This window comes from Manis pentadactyla, chromosome 15 (assembly GCF_030020395.1).
Source record: "Manis pentadactyla isolate mManPen7 chromosome 15, mManPen7.hap1, whole genome shotgun sequence".
Taxonomy (NCBI): domain Eukaryota; kingdom Metazoa; phylum Chordata; class Mammalia; order Pholidota; family Manidae; genus Manis; species Manis pentadactyla.
The window spans coordinates 2,870,584-2,891,839 of NC_080033.1; the positions used below are offsets into that span (position 1 = coordinate 2,870,584).

The 21,256-nt window shown below is 50.5% G+C and overlaps 1 protein-coding gene across 5 annotated transcripts in view; it reads right to left on the bottom strand.

Moving 5' to 3' along the window:
* Window positions 1–958: 958 nt before the first annotated feature.
* Window positions 959–21,256, bottom strand: part of HIF3A (hypoxia inducible factor 3 subunit alpha) — a 28,018-nt gene continuing 7,720 nt past the window's right edge. For 4 of the 5 annotated variants that reach the window (XM_036885383.2, XM_057493285.1, XM_057493284.1 and 1 more), the window contains 12 exons: window positions 20,876–20,960; window positions 20,511–20,623; window positions 19,821–20,029; window positions 18,460–18,566; window positions 18,040–18,187; window positions 14,962–15,080; window positions 13,774–13,964; window positions 12,728–12,832; window positions 9,056–9,327; window positions 7,966–8,083; window positions 6,378–6,459; window positions 959–3,672 (listed from right to left, as the gene is read on the bottom strand). In XM_036885383.2, the coding sequence (XP_036741278.1) occupies window positions 3,575–3,672; window positions 6,378–6,459; window positions 7,966–8,083; window positions 9,056–9,327; window positions 12,728–12,832; window positions 13,774–13,964; window positions 14,962–15,080; window positions 18,040–18,187; window positions 18,460–18,566; window positions 19,821–20,029; window positions 20,511–20,623; window positions 20,876–20,960 (1,647 nt within the window). In that variant the 3' untranslated portion in view covers window positions 959–3,574. Of the gene's footprint in view, window positions 3,673–5,132; window positions 5,252–6,377; window positions 6,460–7,965; window positions 8,084–9,055; window positions 9,328–12,727; window positions 12,833–13,773; window positions 13,965–14,961; window positions 15,081–18,039; window positions 18,188–18,459; window positions 18,567–19,820; window positions 20,030–20,510; window positions 20,624–20,875; window positions 20,961–21,256 lie in introns of all 5 variants that reach the window. The other variant, XM_036885376.2, reaches the window with a different exon arrangement.

Here is a 21,256-nt window from a genome sequence, read left to right on the forward strand (position 1 = left end):
CCTTCTCTGCTGTATGACCTTGGGCAAGTGATGATCCTTTCTGAACCTCAGTTTAATCCTCTGTAAAATGGAGATAATAATAGTGCCTATTGTATAGGACTAGAAGTGAGTTTAATTAGATCACATAAGTACAGTGTTTGGCAGAGGGCCTAACTCGGAGTTAAGTGCTATCCACTCCATTATAAATACTCAGGAGTGGAACAATACCTAGAGCTGTGATGGGGGTGCTCTCAGGAGGCTGTGGGAGGACCTCACCCAGCTGGCAGGCAGAGAAGACTTCCTGGGGGAGGACACATTTGATCCAAGATCTGAAATATAAGTAAAAGACAACCAAGAGAGGAGAGAAGGGAAGAGGAAAAGGCATTTAAGACAGAGGGCACAGCAAGTGCCAAGGCCTGGAACTAGTTTTCTTCTTTGTAAATATTCCACGGAACATAGCAGAGGGGTAACAAGGGTGACATACAGGCATGTGACAGAACAGGCCCACCCACCCACCCACACGTCTGTGGATACACAGTCTCTTGCACACACACTCAACTACAGAGAATCCTGTCACATGGACATCAGTACAGATTTATAGTGTCAACAGTCCCATACATGTATACAGAATTGAAACACCACAGAGACCAAAAAAAAAAACCACAATACCTCCCATACTCAGGAACACAGGAACCCAAAATAACAAGAAACACACACGTGGCAGAATTTCACCCAGATACTAACATACACATGTAGAAGGAATTACCCGTCACACAGAGCTTACAGAATTATGTCACAAAAATACACTTTATACATATACACAGAATGACATCACCAGACATGCAGTGTTGCAAAGACCCACATAGGAACACAGAGTACCATGTGCACACACACAGAATCACAAAGTGCCATGACATCCAGTCACCCAGGGCACCCTCACCCCCTGAAGGGACCCCACAGATGAGTCAACACACAGAGCTCTGGTGCCTACCAAGGCGAAGTCTTTATGGTGGTATAGAGATCAGTGGGTTTCAGAGCCAGCAGGGCTGGTCCAGCCCCTTCCCCTCCCCCAGCCCAGGACTGTGCCCTCCACTGAGGGCCCAGGGTACCCCTTGAGGGAGGAAGAGGTCAGACCCTTCCCTCACAATAGCACCAATCTGGACAGGCCATCCCCTAACAAAACAGAGTGAGAAGTGCCTTCCAAACGGGGTGAATCGGGCTGAGAGAGGGAGGCCTTTACCTGTGGGACACCAAGAGTAGCACCATCGTAGAAAGGAGGCTGGGGTAAGAGGGACACATAGGTGGTTGTGGGGCACTGAGGACTCTTGGTCTCTGTCCCCACCCTGCGATATGTAGATAGGGCTGTGCGTGTGCCTATGCGGCTGGGGGTCTCTTGGATTGTGAGGGATAAAGTACCCTCACATACCTGGGGTAAAGTAAAGTTGAGGGCATATCTGGAGGGCTGAGATGGGGCAGGCAGAGCGTTTAGGACACAGAAATTTTAGGGATATAAGATTGAGAGTGGAGAGGCTTCAGCATGAAGTCTGTTAGTGGAGGGATCTGGAGGGGAGGGATCTGGAATGGGAAGACTTAAGACAGAGAGTAGGAATTGAGCAAGTTGAGTGGGGTGGGAAGCCCAGAATAGGGTTAAGAAGATGAGATCTGGAATCAGGGGGTAGGAAGTCGTAAGATTCTGAAACAGAGCAATCTAGAAGGCGAGGTTCAGATTCTAGGATCAGAAGCATTTGGAGGGTAATTTAGAACCAAAAGAATATGGATCTGAAATCGAAGGCAGTTGGAGGCTTTGAGGCATACAGCCAGAGGAACTTATAGAATAAGGACTAGAATTTGAAAAGAGTCTGAAGACTGAGTTCTAAAACCAGAGGGATTTTCAGAGTCATAAGATCTAGAACCAGGAGTTGGGAGTTGGAAGGTCTGGAACCAGAGAAATCAAGAAGGCAAGGTCTATAATCAGAAGATGTTTGAAGGCTGAGTTCTAGACCCAGGTTAATTTGGACTTGCAAGATCTGGAGTGAGGAAGAACTAGGGATTGTGAGGTCTAGAACAAGGGAATTTATAGGATGAGGTCTGGAATCAGAAGACATTGGAGACCAAGTTCTAGAACCAGAGTAAAGGGAGAAAATCAGATTTGGAATCACAGGGTGCTACAAATTGCAAGGTCTAAAGGTTGGGTAGTCTAGAACCAGTGAATGGTAGAGGTCATGAGGTCTACAGCAAAAGAGAACTGAAGTGTGGTGCCTGGGTCTGGAAATACTGGTTATAGCCTCAAGACATAAAACTCATTTTACTACTTTTGATGGGAAAAGCAAGTCTTGAGTGTAGACAGTTGAAAAGAAATAAGCTGGGCATCATGAGGTTTAGAACCAAAACGTTTTTGAAATTAGGAAGTCTGGATTTGAAACAAACTGTATTACAGATCAGAAAGACTAGAACCAATACAAAGCTTGGGGCTGTGGGCCCAGAATCAGAGGAGATCATTGGTTGTAAGATCTGGAAATAGGGGGAGTGTGTGCATGTAACATATAGAACAAGGGGGGTTTATAGAGAAGAGGTCTAGAATCAGAGTATGTCGGGGGGAGTTCTAGAACCAGAGGACTCTGGTGGTCATAGGCTCTGGAGCCCGAGGGAATTGGAAGATGTGGGGCCTAGAACCAGACAATTTTGGAGACCATGAAGTACGAGAACATAGAGTTGGAGGTTGTGAGGTCTGGAACCAGAAAGAGCTGAAGATTTTAAGGGTGGACTCGAGGGGGTTTGGAGGATGTGAGGTCTAAACTGGACCATGTCGGGGGTTGTACAGTCTAGAATCTGAGAATGTCAGAGGTTGTGCACTCTAGAACCAGGGAAGATTGAACGTTGTATGATCTGGAAGCAGAGGACTTCGGAAGCTGTACCTGGAATAGGAAGCCCATGAATGAGTCTGTGCCCAGGCGAGGCTGGGGCAGCAAAAGTCCTGAGTGGAGGGGTCAGGCAGAGCTGGATGGCCTCTTGGAAGGCTAAGGGCTTAATCAGAAGTAGCTGGGAGTAAGGTCTGGCCCAGAATCCCCACCGCCATTGACCCCTGATGTTGGGGCAGAGATCAGAGTCCCGCATTCTTATGGACCCCGGGGAATTCATAGCGAGTAAAGACGTATCATGAAAACAATGAAAACAAAAATAATAATAAAAGAAAGATGAATGGAAAAAAAATGGGATTATGGTTGTCAATACTCCCCAGAGCCCAGAAATACAGATCTGAACCCCAACCTTCCCCACCCCTAATTATCCAAAAGCCAAAAGCGTTGGAGGAAGGGGCGAGGTAACCAGTATTGAGAATCCCAAGGGAAGTCCTGAGAGGAGGAGGAGGGGGCCACGGACCCCCTCCCAGAGGTCACTGAGCTGAGACCACCCCAGAGAGCTCCCAGACACCGGGGGCAGAGGGGTGGGGGCTGAGGTAGGCCCGAGGAGGGTGGGGCCGCTGAGAGGAGACAGGGAAGCCCTCTCCCAGTGCCCCATCCTCTGCGTTGGCTGCCGGCATGGAGTGTGGTTGAGGTCCTTTCTGGGGAGGAGAAGGCAAACGGGAAGAGGGGCTGGCTCAGTTGGCCTGGGCCAGGCCTGCTGCTGGCTGGAAGTGGCTCCTGGGCTGCGCTGCGTCCTCATCCGGGTAGAGAGAGAGCAGTGAGGGGCCCAGGCCTGCGGGGAGAGTTGGAAAGTAAGCCAGTGGAGAATTACCACCCAATCCGTCTTCCCTTCCCGACAGTTTGAGTGTGTGCAGTGCAGCAGGCATGCTCGGATTCAAAGCACAGTAAAATCTTGGGCAAATTCTGCTCTCTGGACCTCAGGTGTCCAGGACATTTAGGGCAGTAGTTAAGAATCCTAGAGTCAGATGCTGCCAAGTGTAAATCCAGGCTCTGCTATTTTCTTGCTGTGTGACCTGGGGCAGGTGACTTCACCTCTCTGGGCCTGGGCTACTTCATCCGTAAAATGAGCTGATACCCATACCTCTTTCCCAGGGCTGTTCTGAGGAGGAGTAAATGAGTGAAACCATGTAAAGTGCTTTGAACAATAACTAGTACTGGTGAGTGCGCAGTAAGCAAGCTGTTGATACCTGGAAAACTGGAATGCTTATATCTGCCTCATTTATGAAAATTCACTCATTTTAGAAATATTTATTGAGCACCTATTGTGCACCAGGCACCGGGCACACAGCAGTAAATAGGAAGGATGAGCCCCTGCCCCTGTGGGGCTGACATGCCAGTGAGAGTCACACACATAACAGATTTAGCGCAAAGCTTGGCACAGAGTGCATGCTAGATAAATGTTTGCTCTTTATTTACAAACATGTACTGAGGAGGTACTCTGTGCCCAGCCACTGCCCAGCCTTGCACACATAGTAGAGTACAGCAGTGACCAAGACAAGCCTGGCCCCTGCCCTCACAGGGCTCATATCTGCAGCAAGAAGGCAGCTGATCATCAAATAATGACACAAACGTCTATGTAAATATGAACTGCAACGGGTGTTATGAGTATGCGCTTAGGAAGTTAGGGAGGGCTTCATGGAAGGAATCATATTTGATTTGAGATCTAAAGGATGCAGTAATTGGGCAAAGAATGGAGGGAAAAGCATTCAAGGCAGAGGGATCAGCATATGCAAAGTCCCTGAGGCAGCACCTCAAGCAAGATGACTCCAAAATCATCATCAGAGAAGCCCTATGCAACCTGCTGTAATATAACGAATCATAAGAAATACTTATTTGGTCATCCATATGACCAAATACAAATTTCCCAGGTATATTTGGTCTTCACCCACAGTTTCTGAAAACACTGCAGTCTTAAAGGTAACACCGTGGGTCTTGTAACTGGTGTCTGGAGTTGGGGCGGGAGGGCAGTCTCACAGGAAGGAGCCCCTCACCTGGGGAATCTGGTGCTGTCTCCGGGCAGATAGCATCAGAATTGAGTTGAGTTCTCTGACACCCTGCTGGTGTTAAAGACTCACTTGGTGTGGTGTTACGTGTGGGAAGACCCTCCCCCACACACTTACACACATTGGAATGGGGTCCAGGAACCCAAATGCAGTTATACTACTATTACTGCTGTGTGTAATACTATTATTGTCATTGCATATGAAAGAACACAGTCGCACCTGCCTTTACCTCTCTCCCCCCTTTTCTCTGCTTCAGCTACACTGGCCTTGTGTTTTCCTCAAAGAAGATGATATGCTCCCATCTCTGGACTTTTGCATACTCGGTTCCCTCTGCTTGGAATGCTCTTCCTGTAGAAACTGTCACGGTTCACTCCCTCACCTCCTTCAGGTCTTTGCTCAAAGCTCACCTTCTCAGGGAAACCACCGCTAATCATACCATTTAAAATTGAGGTCCACCTCCCATGCTCTGCAAGAACTCCTTCACCTTTGCACGCATTATTTTCCCCAGGAACGCTTCTTTTCTTCCCTTGTGCTCTTTATATTTGCTTCTTTGTTCTGGACTGTCTCCTGCACTAGAATGTCAGCTCTATGAGAGCAGAGAGTTCTGTGTTTTGCTCACAGGTGTGTCTCCAGCTGCTAGGACAGTGCCTGGCATTTACTGTGTGTTCAATAAACACTTGTTGCATGTATGAAGGAAAGAATGAATCAAAAGACAGTGACTGTGGCTGAAACACAGGACGTGAAGCAGAGTGTGGTTTGAGATGAGGGCAGTGGTCAGACTCTGCAGAGACTGGGGTCCAAGGTGAGGAGCTTGATGTTTCTCTGAAAGGCACTAGAGAGCCATGAAGAGTCTTGAGCAGAGGAAGGCCAGGGTCAGGTTTGGGAAGATCCCTCTGGCCGATGCCTCGAGGTTTCAGGTGGAGCTATGGCTATTTTTAATTGTGCTGGAAGATGATGATAACACAAACAAGGCAGCTGGTCTCACCCTCTGCGCAGGGGTGTGGATCCAGCATTGCCCAACGGCAGACATTTCTTGAGCATTTACTACAAACAGGTTTTGTGCTAAGCTCTTCCTGTGCAGCATCTCCTCGAGTCCTCAGAACAGCTACTTGATGTAAGAACTATTACAACAGGCCCTACTTGACAGAGGTGGGGCAGCTGAGGCTCCAAAAGCAGAAACTATTCCTAAAGCCACACACCTGGGAACGACCAGGGCGGGAATCAACCCTAAAGCACAATCAGGCGCTCAGCTTCCAAGGGGCAGCTTTGGCAAGCCCCGCCACCCTCAGGGCCTCTCTTTGCCCCCCAGTGCCCCTGGGGCCAAGGGGTGCTGTCTATTTCTACCAAGGTCATGTCTGGGCACTAACAGCCCCCCACCACCTTCAGGATCATCTCATCCCTCTCTCAACCATTTGGGGCACCTCCCATAGGAGAGAGGGACCCAGGGCCTCTGGATGCCCAGATTGCTACTCACCCAGGGGCTCACTCAGTGCCAGGAGGTGCGTGCTAGGATCCTGCTGGCTCCCCGGGGCTGGTCCTCCCGTCAGAAGGAAGCTCTGCAGGAGACAGACAAAGCCATGGTCATCAGTATCCGAGGGGGCAGGGTGGTGCAGCCGTTCAGGGCACTGTGGGGTTTGGCGCACTGGCTGTATGACTTTGGTCACTGGCCGGTAAGTCACTGCCCCCTGCATGTCCCTCCACAGCCTCACTCTGGCCTTCTGTGACCCCCACAGGCTGACCTGTGCGTGGACTCCATCCACATGCAGTCTTGCCCTCTGTGTTCCTACCAGCAGCACGTAATAGGGGATACCAGCTGGCGGGAGGAGGAAAAGGAGAAATACTCATCTTCTAGCGGCTTGCTTCCCGGCTGGGTCATCGCGGGTTGGCTATGTACGTCCGTTCACAGAAGGTTTCCAGCCCTACAGGGTGGACCCTACTCTCTCAGGATCCCGTGACCCCCCTGCCCTGTGCCTTCAGGCTAGGGATGGTGCCAACTCTCCACATTGCTACCTCCAAGGCGCTGCGTCAGCCCTTGGCGATCCCCTACGTGATGCTCACACCTTTGCCAACAGTCCCTGTTACTAAATTCTCCTCGACACCCCATCTGAGCATGTTGTTCTCTGCCCGGGTTCCAAGTTGCCTAACCTCTTGTGTGTAAATGTGACTGATAATAATAATATTTCAGGAGTGGTCATGGGGACTAAACGACTTAACCACGCAAGGCAGTGTCATCAGCACCTGGGATACGGCAGGCACTCAGTACATTGAGGCTGCTCATCTTATCAACCACATCCTTCAGGTTCAAGCAGCCCTGTTCAGAGTGAGGAGCTACAGAGCACTTCTGTAGGCAGTAGGGAGCCATGGGAGGTCCCGGAGGGAGACCTTGTGAAGGTGACGTGGTCTAGGCTGGCTTATAGAAAGGGTGTCCTGCTTCCTGTTGTTCAGAATGGACAGTGGGGATGAGACTAGAGGCGAGGAGACAGTGGGGTGAGGGTGCAACTTTTGCTTGTTTTTTTTTGTGACTATCAACAACCTGCAAAGGCTCAGCTAAAGGCCTGGTTTCATTTGCTTCTCAAGGTATCCTGTGAGATGTAATTATCCCATTTTCCAGGTGAGGACACTGAGGCTCAGAGTGGTGACATCACCTGCCCAAGGTCTCACAATTATTAGGTGGCAGACCTTGGACCTGAACTCCAGTAATCTGACTCTAGTATCTGTGCTCTTACTGCTACGCCAATAATCCATGGCCAAGACCTGTTCTAGGTTTGGGAGGGGGGCCCACGGCAGCAGAGAAGGATCCTACAGAGAGGAACCCTTGTCATTTCTCCCTTTGCCCTGCATCATGTTTCTTCTTAGAACTTATGACCAACTTAAGTAAATTTGCAAAGCCCTTTCATACCCATTACCTGAACCAGCAGATCAAGCTCCTAGCCTCCACTGGGCTAATGACCTTCCTTTTGACCTTCAGCCAGCCCCTGTCCTTCTCTGGTTTTTCCATCCATAAAACAGGTTTAGGCCTATTAGCTTCTGAGGGCCAGAGTCCCATGAATCCCCCAACATACCAGGCTGAGGGGAGGCAACAGGAAGGTCTCGGGTTCCGGGCTGGGGGACCTTTTGGGGGGTCTCACTCCCAGCAGCTCCACCCCCTCGGGCTCGTCCCCTGAGCTCTGGGCCAGGGTCCTGGAGGAAGACAGGCAAGAATCTCAGAACACGGCAAACCGGGGCAGGCGTGAGCACCAGTTGAGCCAGCGATGAGCATTCATTCACTCCCCCAAACATCCATTTATTGCTTTACTCATACAGCCACCCATCCACCAGCCCCTGTTCCCATTCACCTATCCAGTGGCCCATCAACCACCCACCCTCCCACGTAACCGCCATCCACCCATCCTTCCAATCATCCACCTGCCTATCCACCTCCCACCCACTCACCATCCATCCATTAGCTGTCCCTCCAGCCACCTACTGTATTCATTAATTTCCTTCCTCCCTCCCTCTCTTAATCAGTCTTTATTAGGCACCCACTGGATATCCAGCACCAAGCTGGGAGCCTTGGGAAACACTGAGATGTATCCAAAAAGGCCTCATGAGGATAGTAAAGAGGCCACGACCACTCTGGAGACTAAGTGGGCACACGCCTGCAATACGGAGAACAGAAACTTGAGTATTAGTGATCTAATGCCTTTGGGGTGACATGGACCCTCTGAAATTATATGCAATTGTGTTTCTGTGTGTGTGTGTGTGTGTGTGTCTGTATGTGTAAATTCTCTTGGGAAAGGGACTTTTCAACAGATTCTCTAAGTTGTTAGGAAACTTCTGATACTGTGGCAATGTCCTTTTAACTGTGACAAAATTGTCGCCAGGCCAGATATGAATATCTTCCAAAGGGGAGGGCCCTGGCAGGCTGGTGGGACTTACATAGACAGTAAGAACAGTGGAGGGCACTCCTGAAAGAGGGCATGGCCCAGGCAGAGACACAGAGATTAGAACACACGTGGCATGTGCTGGGGACCCTGACGGCCCGGCTGGAGTAGAGGTCGGGACAGGGAGGACGATGAGGGGTGAGGCTGAAGTTGCAGGCAGGAGCAAGATGGGGTGGGGGGCAGGGGCCTTCTCTACACTCCCTTTATACCCTCCTCCCCCGTGGCTCACCTCTTCCGAGCCCCAGCCATGGGGGAGGACACTGCGGGGTCCCGTCTGGAAGGGCTGGGGCAGCTCAGCCGGGGGTCACTCCCCCAGCGGGGCAGCAGGGAAGGCTCAGGGGTTGGGGGTGGCAGGCCGTGGAAGCTCCGAGCGCGAGGCCGGGGGACAGCCCCTGGAGGTCTGTGGTAGGCCCTGGGTGGCTGCTCGCTGGAGTTCAGTTGGAAGTCATCATCCATGGAAATGTAGGGGGCCAGCATCTCCAGATCCAGAGAATCAACATCCTGCAGGGGGGCAGGAGGCAATCAAGAGCTTGAGCCTTGGCCTGGGGTGGGCCTGGACTGGAGTCGCCACAATGTCCCCCAAGGACCCTCACCTCTTGGTGTTCATGCCTTAGTGGGGTCCCCTACCACGGTGACTGGGGTTAACTTGATAACAATAGGATATGAGGAGACTATGGTGTGTGATTTCCAACACTAGGTTATAAACATACTGTGACTTCTGTTTTTGCTGCGTCCTCTCTTGGGTCACTTGCTCTGGGGGACACCATATGAAGAGACCCACATGGCAAGACATTGAGACCTCTTGTCAACAGGCAAGTGAGTGATCTTGGATATTGGAAGTGGACCCTGTAGTCCAGTCAAGACTTTAGATGACTGCAACCCTGGATGACATCTTGAATGCAGCCTCCTGAGAGACCCTGAGCAAAAGCCATCCAGCAAAGTGGCTCCCGGACCCCTGGCCATGGGAGGTAAAACATGCTTGTTGTTTTAATCTTCTAAGTATCTAGAAGTAGATAACAAATAAGATTTGATCCAGAGGTGGGGTGGGGTGCTGCCATAAAAACCTAAAATATGGAAATGGCTTTGGCACCAGGCCTGGACGGGGCTGGAAGGACTTAGAGAAAGCCTACATTGCCTTGAACAGACCGTCAGTGAAAATCTGAACCATGTGGAGCCTGCCAGTAAGGACTTAAAGGGAAGAGAGGAACATGTTGTTGGAAACTAGAGGAAAGAGGATTTGTAGTGTGTACTGGCTGACACAGCAACACTGTCACCTGCAGTTTTGTAAAGAAGAAATCATAACTAGTGAACTGGGTGATGTAGCAGAGATTTCCGACCAGAGTGTTGAAGGGGTTGCCTATTTCTCCTTGGTACTTGGAGTAAAAGGTAAGTGAGAGAGAAGCTAAAGGAAAAATGTTACACATGAAGGAGCCGGACTTGAATGTCATAAAAATTTTTAACCTCCTTGTGTACTGAATAATTAACTTTACCCAAAAAGAGATTGAGCTTTTGTCCTGACTCCTGGGAAATCCTTGGGGTTTCCTGAGTGATAAGTGTGTCTGCTACTTGCGGTGGGCCCCTTGGACCACAGGTGACAGTTTATGCTAACAAGATGACCCAGGATGGGAGCTGGCCGTGCCCGAAAGGCCAACCATGTGACGAGAGGGTTGGGCTGTGGTCTAGGTGAAATCAGCCAGACCCCCAAGGAAAGTGTGTGTGTTGGGGGAGGTAAATAACTCAACCAATCATGCCTACATGAAGAAGTCTCCATGGAAACCTTGGACACCAAAGCTTAGGTGCGCTTCCTGAACTGGCAATACTTCACTGCGCTACCAGACATCAATGCCAGAAGGATAACACGTCCCTGGGGACACCTAAGTTTTGCATTTGAGACTCTCCCAGTCCGACAGTCCATCTTATGCATCTCTTCCTTGGCTATAATAGTCTTTTCTATAATAAAACTGTAATTATAACTATAGTATAGCTTTCCTAAGTTCTACGACTAGTTCTACTAAATTAGTGAACCTGAGGGTATCTGTGGGAATCTCTGAACTGCAGGTAGCTGGTCTGAAGTAAGGGTGTCCCTGGGACCCCAAAACTTGTGGCTGATGTCAGAAGTCTTAGGCAGACTTATCAATCTGCAGGACTTCACCCTTCAACTTGGGTTTGGCTGACTCTAGGAACTCCCCACATGGCAAATGGGAAATTAAAAAATGGTTTCTGGGCAAAGAAGGGTACTCTCAAGAAAGCATGGTCTAAAGATGAAGACAGGGTGTGACTATAAAATTCCCTGTAAGACTTCAGAAATATCAAAGGTGGTACCTAGAATATCCTTCAGTCAGGCAAAAGGCACTCTAGAGATAAGGATGGGCCTCATAGATCTTCTCAAACAACAGTGCTTCTAGGAAACTTCCGGCCACTGTCACTCAGCCATCTCAGCAGAAGCCCAAGGTGGGGAAGGGTTTATCTCAGAAAGATCTGTGCGGGTGACTTTTGTCTAAAGGAGTGAACTCCAAAGAGATTCAGGTAAGACCCACAAGGATTTTTTTAAAGAGAATTATATAAACAGAAACATTGCCAGTTGGACTGAAAGGGATAGAGATGATACAAAACGAAAAGACCTTTGGATCACCCAAGTTCTTTAAGCAGGAGGCAGGTTGTGAAAACCAAATATCTGCAAATACACATTACATTTTATGGAAAAAGGAAGGGTGACTCAGAGTGAGAAGTCAAGAGTCCAGAGGGTAGAGCCACGAACCATGGAGAAAATCCCCTGGGATGGAGTAGGAAGGAGTTCTGAGCAAAGCACTTGCAATATTTGCCCAACTGGATTTCAAAACTGCTGTGGGCCACTGACACCCGTATGCTCTCCTTTACCCCTTTTTGCACAGGGTATATATGGCCTTTCCCACTATTGTAAGTATGTCGGGGGCAGAGAACCTATCTCTTTAGTTCACAGGCCGGTCAACAGATTGAGAGTAACTGTACTCAAGGAGCTTCGTCACACCCAGACCTGATTTAGGTGATGAGATTCTTTATTTCAAGATGATGCTGTAAAGGAACAAGACTTTTTGGGGCCTTGCGAGAGAGTGAATGTATTTTGCATGAGAGAGAGATATGCCTTTTGGTGTTCATACTGGTACTTGGCTGCCTTCCACACTGCACTAGGGCTGGTTTGAATGACTAATATAGTAGAGCAGAAGTGATGGTGTGTCACTTATGAAATTAGGTTATAAAAAACTACATCTTCTGTATTGGGCCTACTCTCTCTGTTTCTTGGATTACTTGGCTTGAGGGAAACCAGCCACCATGTTGTGAGGACACTGAGGCAGCCTGCGTAGTGAAGAATTGAGGCCTCCAGGCAAAGCCAGTAAGGGACTGAGGCCAGCCAATAACCATGTGCATGGAAGTGGATCCTCTAGCCCCAGATGACTGTAGCCTTGACTGAGAGCTTGACTTCGGCCTCACGAAAGACTCAGCAGAAACCATCCATCTAAGCTGCTCCCAGATTCCTGATTCTCAGAAACTATGTAATGTAATAAATGTTAGTTTTTTAAGGTGCTGCGTGTTGGAGTAATTTGTTACACAACAAAAGATAACCATTACATCATGCCACTGTCATGTATCTATCCATTCAGTCAATCATCCAAATATTATCCATCGAATGAACCAATCGTCTATCTAACTACCCACTCAGACATCCACTGTCCATCCATCCAAATCTCTGTCTAAACATCACCCATCTATCTATCCAGCGTCATCCACCTAATGAATAGAATGGCTTGTCTACCCATACATCCACTCATCCCCTTAACTATTCCACCACCCCTTCTCCAAAGCTCAGATGTGTCAGCCCAGAGAGCACCGAGGTGAAGACGGTTCCTTCCACGCCAGCCCTTACCTGAGCTATATCTAAATCTGTCTCCACTGCCTCAAGGTCTTTCCCAGAGGCAAAGAGTTTGTGTGCATTCTCCACGTCCACAAGTAGTTCCTCTGGGAGATCAGCCTGTGGAGAGAGAGAGTAGAGACTTAAGGACATCTTGTGCCTGGGCAATGTCAACAGTAAGACAGTCTGGACATTTTAGCTCAGGGATAGCAATGAGGGTCAAATGTCACTCAGCTGGGACACCAAGGGGTCAAAAAGCAAATGCAATGGGCTGACTGTGGGTGTTCAAAAGTCAGAGTGCCTGAGTATAGATGGATGGCCAGGGCAAACATCAAAGAGTCAAAAAAACCAAAGTTTGAGGCCAAAATATTCAGGCCATCTGGGGGTAAAAGGTCGTGGAGTCTAGAGTCTGAGCAAAGTGATGCAAAGGGTAAGGTCAAAATCAGTCTATTTGTTGGGTGGAGAGAAGATATTTTGGGAGAGGCACAGGGTGGGGACGAGGAAAGTCAACACCCAATTATATGAATCCCTGAGTCAGAGGTCAGACTATCTAGGCTCTTAAGTAAAAAATAGTAACTGCTATGGTCTACTGTGCACCTACCGGGGTCCAGGTCCTTGCTAAGTGCTTCTCATGAATTAACTCACTGAAGCCTCACAATAACCAATGAGGTGGCTGCTTGCTATTGTCCTAATTTTACAGGTGAAGAAACTGAGGCCCCACTTGCCCAGGGTAACACAGCTGGTAAGTGGCAGATTCAGGGTTGGCATACAGGTTTGGGTAAGACATTAGACATCTGTGATTCTTTGAAGGCAAAATTCGAGAGCCTAGATGCTTGATCACAAGCAAACAGGGGCAACTCTGCCAGTCGCGAACAGCCCAGGTTTGGGTTCAGATTTAACAGCTGAAGAATCAGGAATCTAGGTCTTAAAGAAACCCCAGACCCCATCTCATCTCAACCTTCCAACTACAGATGGGGCAACTGAGGTCCAGCGAACAGCAAGGTCAAGACAAAAGCCAAAGCAACCTGGATCTGAGGGCTCAAGCGGGAAGGACTGCTTACTGGAAGTGGACTTTGGGGGCGCCGGGAAGCCGGGGGTGCACTGGGGGTGGCGGCTACTGAAGTCCCATCCAGGATAGGTGCCAGGAGGTGACGAAGGTCAGGGCTACAGAAACGGCGGGGGTCAGCAGCCAGGGTGGCCTCGCTCAGGGAAGGGGGGTGCAGGAAAGCCAGGATCCGGGGACCAGAGGCATCTGCAGGAAATATTGGGATGGGGAACACACAGGATGGCCATCCAGGGCTGAGGGGCAGAGCCCTCCACCCAGACCCCAGGGGGCATGGTTGACATCGTCAACAATTGGGGTGGACACTGTTGACAGTGCTGGGGAGCTGAGTCCTGGAGAACCCCTCTGGGCCAAGTGCTATCCCTTCAGTCGGCAGACTGTGGAGGGTCCTTGGGGAGGGGAGGGACCAGCTCGGGGTGGAGAGGACTCAGTCGGCTTGGGGGTGGGGGGTTAGCAATTGCACAGTGGTGGAGAAATGCTTTAATATTTGAAGTCTGACACCAGTTGGACCAGGGCACACGACTGACCCGGTTCTCCAGTGGCACAGAATAGCATTCGCCCATTCGGCTCTGGGGGCTTGCATGTTGGGAGGAAAGACTGGCCCAAGGCCCCCAAGGAGGTTCTAAGGTCCCTGGAAGTCAGGACGTGGCCCCGAGCCAGTTGTGAGCCAGAAAAAGAAGGGACACTGGTGATCCCACACCACCCCCAGGAGCCTGGGCTGCCGGCAGCAGCTTAAAGAGGGTGAAGGCCTGAAGAACAAGCAGGGAGAGCGGGATCAAGTGGGGGAGAAGGAAGATGTAGAAAGGAGCCAGACTTGGGAGGGTCAAGATGACTGGAAGCCAAAGAGCAGTGAGGTGGGAGCAGGGAACAAGTTCAAGTGCGGGGACAGTGGGGGCCACAGCGGGATTCAGAGCAGAGAGCAATCACCCCAGGGACACAGGGAAGCTGGAAGGCCTGAAGAGAGAAGAGCATTCTGGGCAGGGAGCTGCATGTGCAAAGGCCCTGGGGCATGAAAGAGTCTGGTGTGTTTCAACAGCACTAAGGAAGCTGGTGTAGTTCAGGGCGAGAAGGAGAGGGAGGCAGAAGACAAGTCACCCAGGGCCAGGTAAGCCACTTTAAGGCACTTGGGCTTTCTCCCAAGCATCCTGGGGTCACAACCCCTCTCAGCCCCAGCCCTGCCTCATACCAAGGCTGTCCCCAGGATTAGGGGTATCCTTCTGAGAGTGGGTGCCCCGCCGGCCAGGTCTGCGTGAGTGTCGCTCCGTTTGCTCCAGGGACAGCACCACTCCGGTCTGTTCCACCCGGCTGGGGTACAGGGCAGAAAGAGGAGGGGCAGTCAGGGCAGGCCCTCAGCCCCAGCCCAGGCGGCCCCCTCAGATGGTGTCCCGTCACAGGAGGCAGTCTCATGCAGGGGCAGGAGGGCAGTGTGCAGAAGAGAATTGGCCACCTTTACTTGTTTCTTTTAAGGATTTAACTTTTGTTGAGTGCTTTTTATTATAACAGCCTTTAAAAGAAAGTTAAGTGTGTCTTCCCAAGCTCCCTCTGTGGAAGGAAAGACAGAAAAAAGAGTTGGTATTCAACACAACCTGGGTGGAGAGGGGAGACCTGAGGGTGGGGGGTAACAGAGAGAGGGGGTGAGCAAAAGGCATAGGAGCGAAATATTCTCTTTATAGGTATTTGCTTCTGAACTCATTCTTATAAATGTATTAACGAAGAACATATATTTAACATTCTTATGTTACCAAATCTGAAGAAGTCAGAGGGATATATTTTAGTGAATACGATTTTATTTATGAAGCTTCTATTCATAGGCATTTTTTATATTCAACAGAACAGACTTATAAATACATCCTCCTTATGTCCCCTGCACCTCCCATCCCCCGAGGTCTCTAGCTGCAAAGATAACCCAAATGTTCCCAGGGCAGGCTGGCTTGCAGAATTGGTCTGGGGCTGAGAACCAGTCCCTTCATCTGTATCACATTTGCATAACAATATCCAGGATGGAATTTGGGTGATCCTCCCACCGGCTCCCTGAGCAGCTCTTTCCTTCCTCACCCTCACCAAACCCCTTCTGGGCTGGAAGCATCCCAACTGAGGAGACCAAAGCCACCCCATCCCCTTTGAAAACCACAGGCACACACAGTCCTGCATGTACACACAGGAACCCTCAGATATGCCCAAGCGTACACAGGGAGAGATGCGTGGGGTCTATACCCCGCACACTCAGGCTTGAGCGTGTGCACACATGCCTCGCGGAATTCACTCAGTCATTCATTCCACGAACGCTGTCAGTACTGCTTAGGGGTTAAGAGCAAGGGCTCTGCAGCCAGCAACCTAGGTTCAAATCACATATCTGCCACTTATGAGCTGTGTGACCTTGAGCATATGGCGGACCCTCTCTGGGCCTCATTTTCCTCCTCTATAAAAGAGGGAATAATAATAGTAGCACCTCCTCAGGTTGTTATGAGGCTTAAATGAATTAATATGCATAAAATGCTTAGCACTATGCCTGGCACGTGGTGAGCTGTATGTATGTTATTTTCTACTATTGTTCACCGAGCAACTACTGGGTGCCAGGCACTGTTCTAGGCACTGGAGATGCAGCAGTGCCCCAAATAAGTGAGTTTTACATTTATGAAGCAATTGCTCATTGCAATGGAGGAAGACTCATGTGTGGAAGGTGAGGGGTTTTTAATACCACAAAGAATAAGCCCCAAGCACCCACAAATAGCCACACAGCTGCATGCCACATGATATGTACACAGCCCTAAGGATGATTGATACCAGATGCTCCTTATTTCACTGCTACTAACTAAACCCCTAGTCATTCCTCACCCATTTTCTGGCAGTAAAACTGAACCCTCCAAACCTGCTCTTTGCTTAGAGTGCAAAAGATTGAAATCCCAGGGTCTGGCCATAAAAAGGCAAATCTTCAAAATGAATAAAAGGAATTTCCAGAAGGGATGGGCACAGGGCCTTTGCAATGACAATGGAGAGACCTCTGTCCAGGTCTACAACTTATTCCAAGATTGTGATTTGAAAAGATTAAAGTGAGAACATGCCAAAGATGATCAGTCTTGTTTAGCAAGCTATGCAGCATGAACTCATGTATGAAAACTCCTGGTCCCAACTTCTGCTTTTAATAGAAATCTGTCCTTGGCCAGAGACCTGGGAAAACTACAGCATTAGAAATTGATGCCATGTCCTAAAAGATACTCTTCAAAGAAAAGCTGTAATTCTATCTTGTGTGATAATTTGCTGCCCTCATCACAATGCTGTCATGGTGAAACACGTCTAAGATGCGTGGAGGCCTAAGATTTTGCATTATACATCCATTAGGATGTTTAAATTAAAATAGGACAAAAGGAGACAATATTAAGTGTTGGCCAGGATGCAGAGGTACTGAAGCTCATTGCTGATGGGAACGCAAAATGGTACAGCCACTCTGGAAAGAAGGTTTGGTAGTTCTTATGAAGTTAAATACCCCCTGCCCATATGACCCATCCCTTCTACTCCTAGGTGTTTACCCCAGAGATATGAAAACGCGATGTCCCGAAATCCTGTGTGAGAATGTTCCCTAATGACCCAAAACAGGACAGCCCACATGTCCTCCAACTGCTGAATGGATAAATGAACTGTGGTCCATCCATACTCATACTGTAGGACACTACTCAGTGTGAAAAAGCAACTATTGATACACACCGCAATGCAGATACATTTTAAATGCAGTGTGCTAAGGGACAGAAGCCAGACTCCAATATGTAGAATCCCAAGGGCATCACATACTGGAAAAGGCCAAGTGCTAGGGTCAGAGAACAGATCAGTGGTTGCCAGGGACTGGGGGGTGGAGTTCACTATTAGAGAATTTTGGGGGGATGATGAAAAATATTCTACAGTGGGTAGTGGGTACACAATTTCGTGCATTTGTCAAAACTCAAAAAACTATATACCAAAAAGATGGGATGCTCTATATGTAAATTACACCTCAATTTTTTTTAAAAGGGGAAAGTGCCCCCACAGTTCTGCTGGATCTCTGATTTTAACTTGAACATAGAGTCCTTTTCATTGAAATTAACAGCGCACATACCCATGCGTATTCTTGCATACGTGCGTGCCTTCAGTCACCCGTTCTACATACATGTACGTGCATACACTCCCTCCCACACAGGTGCACACGCGTGCTTGTGCACACACACACACACACACACCTGTCCACGCACAGACAGATCCACACACACAGCCACCCCATCCCCCTTCCGCTTACCTGATCAGGAAATGGACGCAGACGATACTCTCAGACTGGGGGCCCCGGCCCCCTGACACCACTGTGGCCTGGGTCTGGGTCCACAGGTAGCCACCACTCCGGGCCAGGAAGCGATACTGCCCCGTTACTGCCTGGCCCTTGCTCAGAACTGGGAAGGCGAGATGGGGAGGGGTGAGGACCACAGAAAGAGAGAAGGCTCTGGGGGCAGGGAGTTGGGTACGAAGGACCAGGGAAGAGAAGGTTCTTTGAGGCTTGGGGAGCTGGTGTCAGGGTGGGGAGGGAAAAGACTCCCTGGCACGTGTGGAGCTGAGGATCTGGTTTCAGAGTACTAGGGGACACTTCCGGGAATTCGGGGGCTGGTGTTGGCTGGGGGCATGCAGTGCTGGCTCCAGGTTAGGGAAAGGGAACCCGGACACGTACGGGTGTGGATGCTCTGGCCAACTGCGTCCGAGTCCAACGCGTGGATGTACTCGTAGGCAGAACAGCCAATCAGATCATCGGGGCTATAGCCGGCAACCTCTGCGATCCTGGGGTGGGTGCAGTGGGGCCTGGTCAGTCCAACAGGCTGAAACGGAGGGTGGGTGGAGGGGAGGAGCAGGGGCGAGCAGGGCCAACGCCAGCAAGTCAGAGACAGAGTCGTGACAGAGAGAAAGGGAGAGCAAGAAACAGGAAGGGGTGTGGTGGGTTGCCCGATGGCCCCCGAAGGTGCTCTTATTCTAATTCCCAGAGCCTGTACGTTCCTTTCCACGGCAAAAGAGACTTGGCAGGTGTGACCAAGGTAAGGATCTTGAGATGGGGAGATGATCCTGGACCATCGGGGTGGGCCCGATGAAATCACAGGGGTCCTTGTAAGAGGGAGGCAGGTGGTCAGAGAGAGAACAGAAGATACAAGGACGGAGGTAGAGTGGGGCAATGTACTTTGGCAAAGGAGGAGCCGCAAAACAAGGGCAGCAGGAAGTCTCCAGAAGCTTCTAAGGTAAGGAAATGGATTCTTCCCTGGAGGCCCCAGAGGGAATGCAGCCCTCATTCAGACTGCTGACCTCCAGAACTGTGAGGTAGTGGATGTGTGTTGTTTTTAGCCACTATGTTTGTGGGAATAAGTGAAATAAATAGAAGGTGGAAGAGAAAAGAAAATCACTGAAAGGAAGATAAGAGAGAATGAATAGAAATAAAAGGTAATAATAATGATAATGGTTAACAATTTACACTTCCAGAGTGCTCTGCATCAGGCAACTCAGGGCGCTCTGAACAACCCCAACTCTGCTCTGTTCTCACTCCACAGGGCAGTGGAGGAAAGCGTGGCCCAGAGAGGTGAAGTCACTGGGCCAAGGGCACACAGCCAGGTTGTGAACCCGTAGAGCCTGAGCCCAGAGTCACATTCCTAACACGACTCCAGGGTGAGGGAAAAAGGGAAGATGCAGAAAAATGACGGGGGGGAGGAAGAGAGACAAGGGCAGCCCGGACAGAGGGAGAGAAAGAGAGAAAGGGAAGGACAGAGGGAGAATCAGTAATCAGCTTGCTGGGCCCCATACAAAGTGCTGTACATGAACTGACTCGCTTAGGGAAAGGTCAGGAGGGAGAAGCTAAGAGAGAGACTTGGAGAGAGACAGGGTCAGCAAAAAGACCCACAAAAAATTGAGAGACAGACATGCACACAGAGACAGAGATAGACAGAGTCCGGGAAAGACAGACACAGACCAGAGAGAACTGGAGACAGAGAGGGAAGTGGGCAGAAAGGAAGAAGGCAGCTGGTCCAGTGGGTGGACTGGGCTCCTGCACACCTCTCATCGCAGTAGGTGAATTTCATGTCCAGGCTGTGGCGGCTGAGGAAGGCCCCCCGGCCCAGTGGGGGCTCCAGGCTGCCCGGGTGGGGGATAGCTTCACAAATGAGCACCAGGCATTGCAGGGGGGGCTCCAAATTGGGGCTCCCAGATGGGGAGGTCTGTGCAGGGGGCTTGTAGGCCCTCATGTGTCCAGAGCAGTGCAGCACCTGGTGGGTGGGGGTAAGGCAGTGATGCCCCTGGGCCTAGGGCCACATGTGGGGCTGGGAGGCATGTCTCTGTGGCCCCACAAGGGGCTGGGAGGAAAACCCTGGGGACTCCAGCAACTCAGCTCAGAGAGCCGAGGACCTCTAGATCCTAACCCCATAGAGGCCCAACCTAAGGAGGTTCTGAAGATTTCCAGGTTCTAAGATCACGACCCCCGATTCCAACACCACAGAGTCTCCGGGCCCAGAAGGCTGAGGACCCCCAGCCCCAGGCCCACAGGAATCCAGACTAAGAAAGGATACAAGGAACCCCGGACCCCCAACCTCCTAGACCCAAAGGACCCACTAGACGCAGTCTGAGAGCCCATAGGATCCCCAGTATGGGAGACCCCCGGACTCCAACCCGCTGTAAGAATTTTAGGGTCAGGCCCGCCCCCGGCAGGCCCCCAGGACCTCACCCTCCTCCAGACCAGGCCCTGCCCACCTTCCAGGTGGCCGCCTTGAGGTTGAGGGTGCGCCCGCGGCTGGTGAGGGTGCTCTTCATGCGCAAGGAGAAGCACCGCTCGGTGGGAGCTTCTGGCTTCTTTCTCGACAAGCCTGGGGAGGGGGAGGGGAGAAGCGGGCCACGCGGCAGCTGCGGCCAGGGCCTAGTTCTCCCAGCACCCTGGTTAGAAAGGCTCCCCAGCCTCACCCCTGACATTGAGACCTGGAACCAGAGAAGGTCTCCCGGGGTAGAATACAGTCCTTCAGACCATGCTCCCTCAGGGCCCCAGGACAGGCCCGCGTCCCCTCAGACCCCAGGGCAGAACATGCCCCTCTTGGGGGGACGGAGGCCTCCAGGGAACTCACTCTGCCGCGGGGTCAGGGCATCCTGAAGCTCCTCTTGGTCACAGGGGTGGATGAAATCGAAGACGCTGTGTCCAATGAGCTCAAGCTGCAGGAGGGGAGCATGGGGTGTCTTGGTGGAAAAGCACTTGTACCCGGGCCTCTGACCCACCTCCTCCTCCACATCCTCATCAGCCCTGCCCCAACTCACAGGCCTGAATTACTTCACCAGTCTCTCTACTCATTCATTCATTCATTCACTTATGGAGCAATCATTTCTTTAGCACCTACTATTTGCCAGGCCCTTCTATACAGCGAGGGTACCTCAGTGACCACAGACTAAGTCCCTGCCTCTCAGAGCTTACTGGCTACTGGGGGGATAGCCAGCAAACAAACAGAAACAAC